The sequence below is a fragment of the Hyaena hyaena genome, unplaced genomic scaffold (genome assembly GCF_003009895.1).
Source record: "Hyaena hyaena isolate Hyena2069 unplaced genomic scaffold, ASM300989v1 scaffold_112, whole genome shotgun sequence".
NCBI classification, from domain to species: Eukaryota; Metazoa; Chordata; class Mammalia; order Carnivora; family Hyaenidae; genus Hyaena; species Hyaena hyaena.
This window is the reverse complement of record NW_024080744.1, coordinates 1,004,772-1,020,183: the sequence shown is the minus strand read 5'-3', so window position 1 is coordinate 1,020,183 and position 15,412 is coordinate 1,004,772. Positions and strand designations below refer to the sequence as shown.

The 15,412-nt window shown below is 34.4% G+C and overlaps 1 protein-coding gene across 11 annotated transcripts in view; it reads left to right on the top strand.

Annotated features, from left to right (window-relative positions):
• PHC3 (polyhomeotic homolog 3) overlaps positions 1–15,412 on the top strand; it is an 84,289-nt gene that overhangs the window by 40,670 nt on the left and 28,207 nt on the right. For 9 of the 11 annotated variants that reach the window (XM_039236509.1, XM_039236507.1, XM_039236501.1 and 6 more), the window contains 4 exons: positions 1,453–2,324; positions 2,613–2,660; positions 8,245–8,395; positions 12,506–12,756. In XM_039236509.1, the coding sequence (XP_039092440.1) occupies positions 1,453–2,324; positions 2,613–2,660; positions 8,245–8,395; positions 12,506–12,756 (1,322 nt within the window). The remainder of the gene's footprint in view (positions 1–1,452; positions 2,325–2,612; positions 2,661–8,244; positions 8,396–12,505; positions 12,757–15,412) is intronic. The other 2 variants (XM_039236505.1, XM_039236500.1) reach the window with 1 other exon arrangement.

Genomic DNA, 15,412 nt, shown 5'->3' with positions numbered 1-15,412 from the left:
ACATTTATAAAGTGCTAGCATAAAATTTTCAGTCTTAATTTGAAGTGCTAATCTAGTTATGTGAGAAATATTTTGTTAATTGAAACTTTAGATTTAATCTCCATTTTTCTTAATACAATTTGTGGATTTGTTGAATCCTCTAAATGCCTCTTTTGAGATGTTAATCAGATGTTAATTTCCTTAAAGGATCTCCAAATTTTAAATGATAACCAATCCAATGCAAGAATGTTAAAGTTGTTACAAGGTTTCATAAGGCCTTTTGTCACAAATGTGGCTAAGTATAAAAATAGACGGCAAGATTTATCTTAACATTTTGAGGTTGTGCTCGCTTCGGCAGCACATATACTAAAAACATTTTGAGGTTAAAAAAAAAAAGTTGCCAAGTCTTTAGACGTATTTTAAATGTGTATAGCTTTTACATAATATTAAGCAATCTTTTTGGTTTATCTTCTAGTGAACCTAGTGTCCATTTTTAGGTAAACAGAGAGGATTTCCTAAGCATCTCTCTCTGTGTAAACATACTCACTAGTGTGTAGAAGAAGCATAATGATGGGACAACTATTTACTACTAGATTTTGCTAATTCTTATGTATATTATCCCTGTTGTGAGTGACTCCTCTGTGGAGAAAACTGATAGTATCACTTATAAATTACTGTAGGTTATGTTGTTGTTGGGGTTTTTTTGGTGGGTGGGGAGAGAAGTAAAATAAGATCATTTATTTAGACAGCATGGATTCTCTCTGTAAACAAAACTAGCGCTCTCCTAGATTTGGAGTGGCCCCTGAGATTTTATTTCTTAGTTACAGTGATTATTGAACAGCGCTATAGAATTCACATGTGTTTTGCTTAACTGAATTTACTTTTTATACAAAACATTTTCTGAGTCAAATAATACCAACCAATAAATACCAACTTTTCATCCTGGATGAAATTTGGAAAGTTATATGAGAAGCTTTATAATTATATAATATAAATATATAATTCTATTAGTTGGAAGAATATTCAGACATAGATTGGAAAAGATGAGACATTTATTTTGTGAATTTTAATATTGCATATTTATTTATTTATCTATATAACATTTGTGGTACTCCTTGTCCCAAAGAAGGAATTCAGATGGCTAAATTTTGTTAAACAGTTAATGCAGATATTCTGGTGACCTCTAAAATTTAATAAGAATAAATCATGTGTATATTTCAGATGTATGAATCAATTGTTTTAGTCAGTGTTTTCTTTTGAGCTTCTCAGAGTACAGCTTATTTTAGGAAAGCTTTATAGTTTTCCGAGGAAAAGTTGTTATTATATATTCAAATCACTCTTGTCTGGAAGACTTGTAATAGATTTCTGGTGATTATGATATTCTGATGTGAAAACTTTCCTCCTTTAGATTTATTTAAAAATGTTTATGATATTTTTGGAAAAAATACTAATTGTCATTTTTTTCTCTCACAGCTTCATATCCTCCAATTCAGCCTCATCCTCTAATAAAACATCAGCAAATTCCTCTTCATTCACCACCTCCCAAGGTTTCCCATCATCAGCTGATATTACAACAGCAGCAACAGCAAATTCAGCCAATCACACTTCAAAATCCAACTCAAGACCCACCCCCATCCCAGCACTGTATGCCACTCCAAAACCATGGCCTTCCTCCAGCACCTGCTAATGCCCAGTCACAGCATTGTTCACCGATTCAGAGCCATCCCCCTCCTTTAACCATGTCTCCTAGCCAGTCACAGTCGGCACAGCAGTCTGTAGTGGTGTCTCCTCCACCGCCTCATTCACCAAGTCAGTCTCCTACTATAATTATTCATCCACAAGCGCTTATTCAGCCACACCCTCTTGTGTCATCGGCTCTCCAGCCAGGGCCAAACCTGCAGCAATCCACTGCTAATCAGGTGCAACCGACAGCACAGCTGAATCTTCCATCCCATCTTCCACTTCCAGCTTCCCCTGTTGTACACATTGGCCCAGTTCAGCAGTCCGCTTTGGTGTCCCCAGGTCAGCCGATTGTGTCTCCAACATCACACCAGCAATATTCAACCCTGCAGTCCTCTCCAATCCCAATTGCAACCCCTCCGCAGATGTCGACATCTCCTCCAGCTCAGATTCCACCTCTGCCCTTGCAGTCTATGCAGTCTTTACAAGTGCAGCCTGAAATTCTATCCCAGGGCCAGGTTTTGGTACAGAATGCTTTGGTGTCAGAAGAGGAGCTTCCAGCTGCAGAAGCTTTGGTCCAGTTGCCATTTCAGACTCTTCCTCCTCCACAGACTGTTGCGGTAAACCTACAAGTACAACCACCAGCACCTGTTGATCCACCAGTGGTAAGCCCTTGGAAGCTCTTTGACTTTCTTGCTGAACTGAGAGTAAAAACTTTTTTCCCACATTATGTTATGTTGCTAGAACTAAATGCCTATGAATTTAAAAAGCTTGAAATTTCCATCTGTCAGTGTCTGACAAACATGCTATATGGGCAAGAAAAAAATGCCATTTGTTGTAGTATGGTTGCATGCTTGATAATTTGTGATGGTTATTAAAGTCCCTCGTTAATTTTATTACTATTTAAACAAATCCATCTGCTATCTTTACAGAGTTGATTTTTTTTCCCCAAGGGAATGCATTTGAACCAGTGTCATCTGCACAAAGTTTTTTCTCTTAAGGTGATTATCCTTCATAGATCCCTTCTGTTGGCTTGTATGTTCTTAAACGTATGGTTTATCTACCTGACCTTTTTAGTTGTGTGTATTCTGAAGTCCTGGGCCTTTAGGGGCTTTGGTTTCAAGGTGGAGGTATGCTTGTATGATGTAATTTTTGGGTAAGATTATATTTTGTAATTCAGTGTTGTAAGAAAACATCTACCCTAGGAAAGAATCTAAGTTTGCAAAAAACATTAACTGTAAACCATCTTTTAGAATTAAAAACTTGTGATTTTTAAATTTCTATGAAGGAAAAATATATATTTAAAATTTCTCATTTAAAAGCTAAAAAAACTGAGTGGATGAATTGAATACTAAAGATGAAAAAAATCCATTGGAGGAGTCAAAGTTTTGAATAATTGAGATCGTGGTGAAATTTATCAGAATAAACCTCCAGCAGTGGTACATGTTGCCTAGAAAATTATCTTGGAGAATTTTTTAAATATTCTCTAAAAGACTGTTTAAATTTATAAAATGATTTATAAAAGTTGAAGTAAGATCACTAAATGTTTAGGTAGAATGATCAAATTCATAATTAGTTTATGGCTGAAGAAAACAATCTTCCCAAAGGAGGTTTTGTATTTAACCTCCCTGAAGAGATTTTATCACTTAAAAATTAATCATTACTAATTCAGAAAGGAAAGGAGTTTCAAATTCTGTTCCTCAATGGGAAACATTTTGGTTCACAGGATGCAAATTTATAGATTCTTTATTCTTGTCATCCTCACTGATGTTTATATGCATAAAGAGATTGAATTCCACTTCTGATTTATTTATGTTTTTTTTTTTAAAAACAATTTGACAGATGAGTGCCTCACTAGCTTAGTTAGAAGAGCATGCAGCTCTTAATCTTGGGAGTCGTGAGGTCAAGCCCTGTGTTGGATGTAGAGAGTACTAAAAAAAATTAATAAAAATAACTTGACAGAAATAATAATAGGCATATAGAAATAAGTTTGTCATTCAGTTATCATGTCTGTATATCTTTTAGATTTTTGAATAACTTATAGTGGATATTGTAACATAAAAATACAGGCTTCAAAGTGTACAGTAATTTCAAAGATGTCAAATTTAAATTTATATTCTTTCTGGTTCAGTGGGTTTTAACAAGTAAAAAGTAAAATTTCTTTATATGCCTACTGTTTTTCTAATTATTTTTGTTAGAGAAACTTTGGGATAGAAATATCAGGGGCGCGTGGGTGGCTCAGTCAGTTGATACCATAGTTTGTGGATTTGAGCCCCATGTCGGGCTCTGTGCTGACAGCTCAGAGCCTGGAGCCTGCTTTGGATTCTGTGTCTCCTTTCTCTGCCCCTCCCCTCCTCGTGCTCTCTCTCTCTTTCAAAAATGAATAAACATTAAAAAAAATTTTTTTAAAAGAAATATCAACACAGTAAGATATTTTTAAAAAAATTATAAATGCTCATTTTGGAGAGAGAGCATGCACGAGAGGGAGGGAGGAAAAAAGAGGGAGACAGAGGATCTGAAACGAACTTTGTGCTGATAGCAGAGAGCTTGTGTGGGGCTCGAACTCACAAACCCTGAGATCATGACCTGAGCTGAAGTTGGATGTTTAATGGACTGAGCCACACAGGCACCCCTAATAAGACCGTAAAGCTAAATATTTAAGGTCTTATTTTGTTACTTCTTGATCTGCACTCTTAAAAATAATTTTTTGGGGCACCAAAGATTGAGCCTGGGTGGCTCAGGCAGTTAAGTGTCCAAGTCTGGCTCAGGTCATGATCTCATGGTGTGTGAGTTCAAGCCCCACATCAGACTCTAACAGTTCAGAGCCTGGAGCCTGCTTCAGATCCTGTGTCTCTCTCTCTCTCTGCCCTCACCTGCTTGTGTTCTCTCTTCTCTCCCTCTCAAAAATAAAAATAAACATTAAAATTTTTTAATAATAATTTTTAAAAATGTATGTTCTCATTTTGGGAAGTTTATTCCCCCCATGAAAATAGGAACTTTTTCTGCTATCACTGGTGTGGTCATATTCACTATAGATGTTCCTATGTTATCTTATTTTTTATCTTTCTCAAACAAGGATAAACTTATTAAATTACTATGTTTTTCTTTTATTACCTTTGATCAAATCTAATTTTTTTATCAAATCACATTTTTTTGTGAATTACACATTTCTTCAGTTTCCTGCCTGTTTCAGATATTTAAAGATAGCAATATATATTTATTTCTTAAGAGATGTGACAATTTGAAAGATAAGTATGAATATCTAAGTTAAATCAGGGTATTTAAAAAAAAATTTTATTTTAGAGAGATTGTGGGGGAGAGGGAGAGGGGAAAAGAGAGAATCCCAAGCAGGCTCCACACCCAGTGCCGAGCCTGATGTCAAGCTTGATCCCATCTGGGTTCATGACATGAGCTGAAATCAAGAGTCAGACAACCAACTGAACCACCCAGGCACCCCCATCAATGTATTTTTTAAAAATATATATTATAAAAGATACATTTATGAAACTAAACTTTTCGATCGATGTATGGGTATGATAAGTAAGATATGTGAGAATAGATAATTTAGAACCAATAAATGTCCCACAGTTTATTTAGGAAAAGGAGACAGATGGGACTAATGTACTTTATTGAGGTAAGTTTGGCAGTCATTGCTAGTTTTAGAATAGCTGTAATTACAGGCTAAGCAGAAATCATGTTGTGGAGTTTCCTAATCTTGTGAGTAAAACATCACTTCTTTGCCATATTCAGTATTTTTAGTTGTTGCACTTAGATTTTTTATGCTAATGGTGCCAGATGTCTGTGATAGATCTGTTTTTGCCTCTGTGTTTTATTAAATTATTTTGCCTTTACATAGCAGATTTGGAAGAAAGTATGTGTAGTTAGACTTATCTATAAAGAATGAAAATTATTTTATAATATTCTTTGATAGATTATTTCAGAATATGCTATTTATGTTAGGACTCTTTATGCTTTCAAATGCTTTCAGTATTTTTAAAAAATCAGAGTTCTTTGCATGATTAGAATTTGTGTCAGCATTAATATTAGAGAATTTCAGCATTTTAAGAAAATGTCTAATAAACGAATACTACACAGGTATACCTGAACTGGTTGATAAAACCATACTTTCTAATTACCTCTGATCAATATCCCTGCCACTGTCAAATTAAGGTAATACTATGCCAGATGCCCCTCGTCAGAAGATTTTATTCTTCCCTTTAACCCCCAGGACATTTCTTTTGGACGACTTTCCCTGTATGGGACATTATCATCATCAAAAAAAAAATTATGTAAAAAGATACTGGCAGCTGTCCATTATTGTACTGTACAATAATGAACAACTGCTTTCACTTCTGAGGACCCAGACCTGAGGCAAGGAATCTCTCTTGGTGAAACAAGTTTCCAGATGCAGGGTTGGGAGCAAATAACTTTAAAAAATGTAGCCTATTTAGTTGATTCACATCCCAGTTCTGGATGTCATATTTGGTATAAAATTAAAATTTTATTTTTTTAGGGTTTTTAAATTTTTCAAAAGAAAAGATATTTTCTCCTCCTCCTCCTTCTTCTTCTTCTTCTTTTTTTTTTTTTTTTTAAAGATATTTTATTCCTAGGTGGGTCAGTTGTTTAAACATCTGACTTTGGTTCAGGTCATGATCTCACCATTTGTGAGTTTGTGCCCTGCATCAGGTAAGCTCGAGCCCCACTTTAGGCTCTGTGCTGTCAGCATGGGATTCTCATTCGCTCTCTCCCCCCCTCCCCCTCTGCTTCTCCCTCACTTTCCCGCCCCCACTCTCTCTCAGGGGAAAAAATAATTATTCTTAGAGGCTTTAGAAGTTAGGTGTTTTGGGTTTTTTTTTAATTTTAGGTTTTTTTTAAGTTTATTTATTTATTTTGAGAGACAGCATGAGCGGGGGAGAGGCAGAGAGAGAGGGAAAGAAGAATCCCAAGCAAGCAGGCTCTGCACTAACAGTGCATGACACATGGCTTGAACAGATGCATGGCTTGATCTCATGAACCATGAGATCATGACCTGAGCTGAAATCAAAAGTCAGACACTTAAATGACTGAACCACCCAGGTACCCCTAGTTGTTTTTTTTTTAAACTGTATTTCTGTTAGCTATGCCTTTGTAAATGAAACTTGATAGTCCCTTTTATAACACATGGCTTATGCTGGTTTTAGAAATCTTGATCATTTTTATATTGACCAAGATACACTTCATATCACCAGGCTTTTTCAGTAGTTTGATTAAAAATACATACAGTGTAAAAAATATATATAGTATTAGATATCACTTGAAGTTTTTTTGTGAATGTTGAAAGGTTTTTTGTTTTAACATTTATTATAAATATTAATCAGTTTAAGTTAAGTAATCTTAAAAACTTACAACCTTTGCAAATTTAAGTAATAAGTGTATATAAAAGAAAGGAACTGTTTTTGTGATTTTGTTTTTAGTAACTTACCATCTTTCAGAAATAATGGTTAAATAGGGGCGCCTGGATGGCTCATTGGTTGAGTCTCCATCTTTGGCTTTTAGGTCATGATCTCACAGTTCGTGGGTTCAAGCCCCATGTTGGGCTCTGTGCTGCTGCCTCAGAGCCTGAAGCCTGCTTCAGATTCTGTGTCTCTCTCTCTCTGCTCCTCCCCCGCTCATGCTCTGTCTCTATCTTTCTCAAAAATAAACGTTAAATTTAAAAAGTTTAAAAAGCTAATGATTAAATAATGATGACAAAATAGTCTAGAAGTGGACTTTGAAAACTCAGCCTTAAGTTTAATGAAAAATTAGTTATTTTTAGTTACATAGTACCTTCTCAGATTGAGATTTTAAGTATATTCTTTAGCATTGGATTACAAAGATTAAGTTAAAAAATTAAAAACTTTGTATAAAGCAGTATTAAAGAACTAAAAATAACATGTCACATGGCTTAGGAGGGGTGGGTGTGGGTGAGTATTAATTTAAAGACTTATATTTTCTGTTTACCTGATATTAGCTTATAAAAATTCATTAGATTCTTGAGTAGATCAGAAGATTAAAGAATTAAAGATATAATTGCATGCCTTTTTTGTATGTTTTCAGATGTTACTTTTCATAATGTAATCTTTAATTCACATAAATATAATAAAGAAGAACCTGAGGTGTAGTCCTTTAAGCAGTTCCTGATATATTATGTGCCATTTTGGAGAATTACTTAATGTATTTTTGGAAAATGCTAGTATTTATTTTGATTTATGACAGTTGGAAGTTAATAGAAACAATAGCAAATTCCCCAATCAGTTATTGAATATATAAGTTCAAAATATTTTTTTTAATTCTCAAAATTAAGAATATGTCTTGACTTGACTGTCACCTTTTGGGAAACTTTAGTAATTTGTAGCATAGATACTGATCCGCAACTTGCTTACAGTGAAATATTTTCAAGCATTATGAAAAATCTCTGTTTTAAAGTTTTCTTTTCAACCTGTTAAATATTAATTTTGCCTTTTTAAAATTTAAAACACTTAGAATTTATTTTTTCAATTAAGTTAAGAACACCTTAGTAAATATATTTTTAGAAACTTTTTAAGGCAGTGTGGTTTGTCGTTGTAGGTTTATCAAGTAGAAGATGTGTGTGAAGAAGAAATGCCAGAAGAGTCAGATGAATGTGTTCGGATGGACAGAACGCCACCGCCACCCACACTGTCTCCAGCAGCTATAACTGTGGGGAGAGAAGATTTGACTTCTGAACATCCTTTGTTAGGTGAGGAAATACCTAAATTTGGGGAAATTTTCTACTACGTAAATGTTAGTAATATAAAGTTGAGTAAAGTAAAATTGTGAAGTGTAATAAAGTAAGGTTAGTAAAGTCCCCCAACCCCCTCCACTGGAGATGGTATTAAACTAATTTGTTATGTAACTAATTACAGCAAAGTGTCATAGAATTCAAGATGTTCTTTTTTTTATGAGAAACAAAATGATGAGGAATTGTTTAAAGTGTGAAAAACATACTTTAGCCTTCTAATTTTTAGTGGTTTGTATAGATATGTTTTATATGCCCATTCAGGTTCATTGGTCAGAAGCTATTTCTAAGCTTAAAAATTAGGGTAAATCAAAGTTCTGTTAAATGATTTCAGTTATGTTTTCTAGAAATCACAAAGCATTCTGAGTCATATCTAACATTCCTCGTAATTGCTTGTGATCCAGGCTTAGTATGTTTTTAAAAGTGTTCTTTTCCCCCAAACAGTTCTTAAATTAAGCCTCACTAATTCTTATTAGAGATATGATTAAAAAATCGTTGGCCTTAAGCATTTAAATTTTTATTCACTACTTTAGTGCTACTCATGAGGTCAAGTAAATCTTCTAGATGCTCCTCCTCATGATATTAAAGTGACTGTAAATCCTAGGTCTTTTACAACATTACATTTACAACAATCCTAGGTATTTTAAAACGTTTGCTAAAATAAAACTCAAAGCCCTGCGTCTAGGTCTTAAAAAAAAATGCATCCATGTTAGATTTTAATTAACTTCTCTATGTATCTATTTAATAAAAGCTTTTCTTTTTTTTTTCTTTTTAAAATAACTTTTTTTTAAGTAAACTCTACCTCCAACATGGGGCTCAGAGTCATGACCCCAAAATCAAGAGCTGCATGCTCTACCAACTGAGCCATCCAGGTGCCCCCATGTTAGACCTTTAAAAACTATGAAGGTTTAATTAGACCAGGGTTGGCAAACTATAGCTCCTGCTTTAAATCTTTTCTGCGGTCTGATTTTGCATGGCCCATGAGCTGAGGATAGTTTTAAAAGTTTTAAGTGGTTGAAAAAAATCAAAAGAAGAGTAATATTTCATACCATGTGAAATTATACAGACTTCAAATTTCATTGTCCATAAGTAAAATTCTATACAACGCAGCTACATTCATTTATTCAAATATTATCTATGTTTACTTTTGTATTCCTGTGGCAAAGAGTAGTTGCAGAGCCCATATGGTTCTTTACAGAAAGCTTGATCCAGATAATACTCATCTTGATTCAGTCTTCCTTGTAAGTATTCAGTCCTCTTGAATATCTCGGGACTCTTGTGATTATTTATAGTAAATAAGAACCCCTACGACAGGTACAGACACAGATTGTAATAGGACACTGACTTTGCTACCAGAGATACTCTTGCCGTCCCTTTGTTTCAAGTGTGCCACAACTCCAACCCTTCCCTTCTCTCCAGATTTTATTCTCTTACTATCCATGAGAATCTCTGGAAAGCACAAAAGGGGAGAAATCGGTTTTTCCAACATTTTCTCCCACCTGGAAAACAGAAAATGTTTAGTCAATAAAATCATATAAAATATTTAAGACAAGTTTAATAGTATTGCCTTTGTTTATTCAAAGAAATACCACAAAAAAATAGATTTAGGGATATCTAACGATAGTATTAAATCTTTGTAGTTCTTTACACTGAAAATGGATTTAATGTTGCTGCACATTTCCTGGAGTTTGATTTAAAGACAGAAGTAAAAGTTTAATTGGATACTAGCCTTACATTGTGACTGTGATTGAACTACCTAAAAAGCATTACTCATGGTAACACAAAAAAAGTTTAAACACTTTTGAAATACCAGAACACAAGCACAGCTTCATATTTTTTTCCTCAGGCACACAGTTCAAGATCCTGTCACTCTTTTTCCTCTGGCTGAATTGTCTAGGTACAGTGTAGAGAATCTTCCTCTAATTTACTTCATACCCACTACTCCTCTGTAGTGTATATGAGGGGGCAAAGCAAGCACAGGTTGGTTTTTAGAATAGCTCTCAGCAAATCAAAAAATAAGCTAACCTGCAAAAATAGAGGGATTTGTTTCCATGCAGTATGCAGTTTTCATAAATCTCTAAAAATTCCTTAAAAGTAAAAAGCATCCATTAGAAAAGGTAGAAAAAGCTCATTGATCTTGTTCAGAAAATGAGACTAATAAGCAGAGCGGCTTGTGGCAAAGTTCTATTACTTGTGTTTTCTCTCACAGTTATCTTAAATCTAGAGAATGTAATAATTCTTTCTACTATAATATGTCAGTGTTTCTCACATGCAAATAATAGGTATTAGCTTCTTCAAAAAGTCAGTAACTTACAACTCTGTTTTTAACAGCACTTAGGACTCTAAGATTGGCGCATTTATACGTATGATCTAGAAATTAACTGGAGCATATACCAATATTTTCTGAATAAACCAAATTATACTTAATGCAGCTTTATATTTCTAAAGTAACAAAATATCTGTAAATCTGTAAGGGACATTAACATTTTATCTTATTTTTTTAGGGATTTGTATTTTCCTCCAAACACAAAACATGGCTTTCAGTCCCACTTTTCAAATTTTATAATTTCTTATTCCTTTTATTCTAGGAGTAAATGTGAAGATTTGGTAATGTGGGATAGAATTTTTCTGGAGTTCCTCAGTTTCATAATGGATGCATATAATAATACTGTGTGTTCTCTGAAATCAGTAGCATTTTCTGTTGAGTTTCTTGTTTAGATTTTGCTGAAGAATTGTGTAATTTTAAACTGGTTTTCCAGTTCAGTTTATCTTGGTGGATTATTTGGTGGAACTAGGTTAATAAATGGTTTATAATAATACTGCTGTGATCAGATATATGATATTAATCACATTGATATTCCTGAGTGTGAATTGTTAGCTTTTCCATTTCTGAGATTATACAGATGATCATTACACTATTTTGTTAGCTGAAATTTTTGTTCTTTAGGGATTCCTATTCTTTTTCTCTACCAAACTGGGCTATATTTTGAGCATCTTTGATAGTGATGTCAACCCTTTTCATACTGATGATGGAGAGGCATTACCATAGCATTAATAACTGTCTCAAGAACTGATTTCCTGGGTTAATATCCCACCAACTCCATAACTTAATTAGTTGTGTGCCCTTTGCCAAGTTTCTTCATCTTTTTGTTTCTCTTGGGCTAGTTTCGAGGATTAGATGAATTACAAGCTATGAGGCATTTACACAGTACTTGGCATGTAAGTGCTTAGTAAATCATACTATACATACTTTGCGCATGTGCTGCTTTTTTTGTTGTTGTCGTTATTTTTCTTGGACCTCTGTAGTCACTGCTATGTTTAGCTTTCAGCCGGTTCTATTTTTCTGTTTAATACAGTCTGTAAAGGTTTGATGCTATCGTATGGCTAGATAGAGTCTCTCTCATAGGCTGTGGGATTTATCTTAATGTAGCCTTCAGAGTTTGAAGGGGAGGAATCACAGTGATCCAGCCCAATATTTCACAGTTGCCTGGTACTAAAGTGTTCCTTCAAATTGATACACAGTGCCTCTGAAGAGTTGTGTAAAAAAAAAAAAAAGTGTACATGGATTTGGATTAGCCTTACTGCTTGAAATAAAGGTGATGGATGCTGTGTACTCTTTTAAAAATCTCTACATACTCTATGGATTTTATGATCCTTTTTTATTTAAGTGTACTTTCAGAGTACTCCCCACCTACCCACCCCACTCATGCCATCTGGAATATATAAACAGAAACATAGGGAATTTAATATCTGTTTAGCTTAAAATTTGTTAAAACAACAACAGTTTTCATATTCTTAAATTGACATTCTAAAACATTTTTGTATTTCATGGGTCAGTTCTTTGTAACTAAGGTTGGAATGATAACTTTTAGCAAGTTACCCCTTCTGTAAAGTGAGGATAATAGCTTTTATCTCATGAGATTAAATGAGATAAAATATAAAGTTCTTAGAATGGTGTTTTAAAGCATTAGATCTTAACTATTATTGTTAATAATGTTTATTCTTGAATTTTTTCATATTTGCCTGTACAGAATGATAAAGCTAAAAAAAAAAATGACTTTTCTCTTTCAGAGCAAGTGGAATTACCTGCTGTGGCATCAGTCAGTGCTTCAGTAATCAAATCTCCATCAGATCCTTCCCATGTTTCTGTTCCTCCACCTCCACTCTTACTTCCAGCTGCTACCACAAGGAGTAATAGTACATCTGTACCCAGTAGCATTCCCAGTATAGAAAACAAACCTCCACAGGCTATTGTTAAGCCACAGATTTTAACCCATGTTATTGAAGGCTTTGTGATTCAGGAGGGATTGGAACCATTTCCTGTAAGTAGTAAGCAAATTTGTATTTTTTTAAAATTATTTATGTATTATTTTTAAATGTATATTGTTCTTTAATAAACTGCTTATATTTTTATTTCAAAAAAGTTGTTGAGGTGCCTGGGTGGCTCTACCGGTTGAGCATCTGACTTTGGCTCAGGTCATGATCTCATGGTCTATGAGTTCAAACTCCATGTCAGTTTCTGTTCTGACAGCTCAGAGCCTGCAACGTTCTTCGGATTCTGTGTATCCCTCTTTCTCCCCCTCCCCAACTTGTGTGCATGCTCTCTCTGTCACAGAAATAAACAGTAAAAAAAAAAAGTTGCCTATCTCTTGCCTAGAACTTCTCTCTATATATATTCTTTATATATTTCCAAATGTATTTCTAGAATTTTTATGCTAGCTATATATAAACTAAGAAAATTTTCAGGATATTAAGGATATCAATTTTATAATTTGTAGAGAAAGATAGTTGGAAGTTTATTCTACTGGAATAAATTTTTAATTTTTTTCTAAGGGGACTGAAATTACACCAAAGGTGCCTTATTTTTCTAAGATGGTGTTTCTTTCTCTCTCTTGGTTTTTTGAAGCTTTTCATTCTTTTTATTTTTTTTCCTTAAATTTGTTTTGAGAGAGAGAAAGCAAGTGGGGAAGGGGCAGAGAAAAAAAAGAGGGAGAGATTGAATCTCAAGCAGGCTCTGCACTGGGGCTCGATCCCACAAACCATGAGATCATGACGTGAGCTGAGATTAAGAGTCAGATGCTTAACTGACTGAGCCATGCAGGCTCCTAAAATAGTGTTTCTTATATAATGTGATTACTTTGTGAACTTTAACTTGAGTGCATAAGGTAATAACTTCCCAGTGACCTAATATTTCTGAAGTTATCCAGTTGATGGTTTATAATTAGCAAATAGATATTCTCATTCTTAAGTCTCTGCCTTCAGTCATATTTTAAAAATGTTTTAAAATCTTCAAGGAGCGCCTGGGTGGCTCAGTAGGTTGGGCATCTGACTTCGGCTCAGGTCATGATCTCATGGTGCCTCTGTGGGTTTGAGCCCCACGTCAGGCTCTCTACTGACAGCTCAGATCCTGGAGACTGTTTCGGATTCTGTGTCTCCCTCTGTCTCTGCCCTTCCCCTACTCACACTCTGTCTTTCTCTTAAAAAATAAGCAAACATTAATTAATTAATAAGTAAATAAATAAAATCTATAAATAAATAAATAAAATCTTCACTTCAAAATGGAGGTGCCGTTCCTTGAGCCTCTTTCCGATTCTGTATCTCCCTGTCTCTGCCCTTCCCCTGCTTACACTGTGTCTCTCTCTCAAATAAACAAAAATAAACATTCATAAATACATACATACATAAAATCTTCACTTAAAAATGGAGGTGCTGTTTCTGTCACTAAAAGTCTTACAATTTGAGACTAGCTATATGTAATTTACATGTTAATATCTAGAGAAGAACATTATTCTTAGAAATTAAAGACAAGTGGCCAAAGTCAAAGACAGATAAAACAAGGGAACAAAATAACTCATTTCAAAGGCCTTTGAATCATCTGGTTTTTTAGATTTATGGTTGGTGAAGATCTTGCATTGCGATGGTGGGTTGCCTCCTCATCTGCCTTTGTTTTCAGTCAACTGTGTATTAAATATGGATCTCCTATAGGAAAGCTGATAGTGGAACAACAGTCTTTGTTCCCTGTTCCTCAGGATTTGGATCCTGGCAGTTCTGTGTACTGTAACTTTTGTTAAGTCACCCAACTGTTTTGGTCTTCATTTTTGTTCATCTAGCAAATGGAGATGGTACTTTGCTTTTAGGGTCGTTGTGAGGATTAAATGTGCGTAAATTGTTATGTGCAGTGCCTGGCACTTAATACCCATAGCTGCTATTATTAATAATTACTAGTGTCAACCATAACTTTTTTTTTTCCTGGTTACAAAAGTAATGACATTATTTTAAATGGAAAATATGGGAAATGTACACAGCAAATAATCCTCAGTAATACCACAATGTGTATTGTTTTATATATTTCATATTATCAAGGTGGTCATATATATAGTTCTGCATCTGTCACATAGTATATTTAGAGTATTTGTTTTCTAATATTAATGGTACTTTAGGACTATTTTGAAAGGTTACATAATACTCCACTTTATGAACAACCATAATTTATGTAATTTTTCCATTATTGTTGGGCATTTTAGGTTTCTATTATTTAATAATTTCTTTGGCACAGTGGGGTGCCTGAGTGGCTCAGTCAGTTAAGTATTTGACTCTTGATTTTGGCTCAGGTCATGATCTCACAGGTCTTGAGATCGAGCTCCAGGTCAGGCTTTACGCTGACAGTGCAGAGCCTGCTTGGGATATTCTCTCTCACTCTCTCTGCCCCTCCCCTGCTGTGTGTGCTCTCTCTCAAAATAAATAAAAAGTAAACAGTAATAATTTCTTTAGGATGAATTCCTAAAAGTACAGATAGTGGATCACATTACATATGTACTCATAAGACTCCATAAGAAGACTCACGGTATATATTGCTAAATTGTTTTCTGGAATGATTATTTAAATATATGCACACACCAGAAGTGTAAAGTCTTAGTAGCACTGCCTATTACAGTTTCTTCAGTAATACCTTTTGTAAATTTTACTTGAGGCATAATG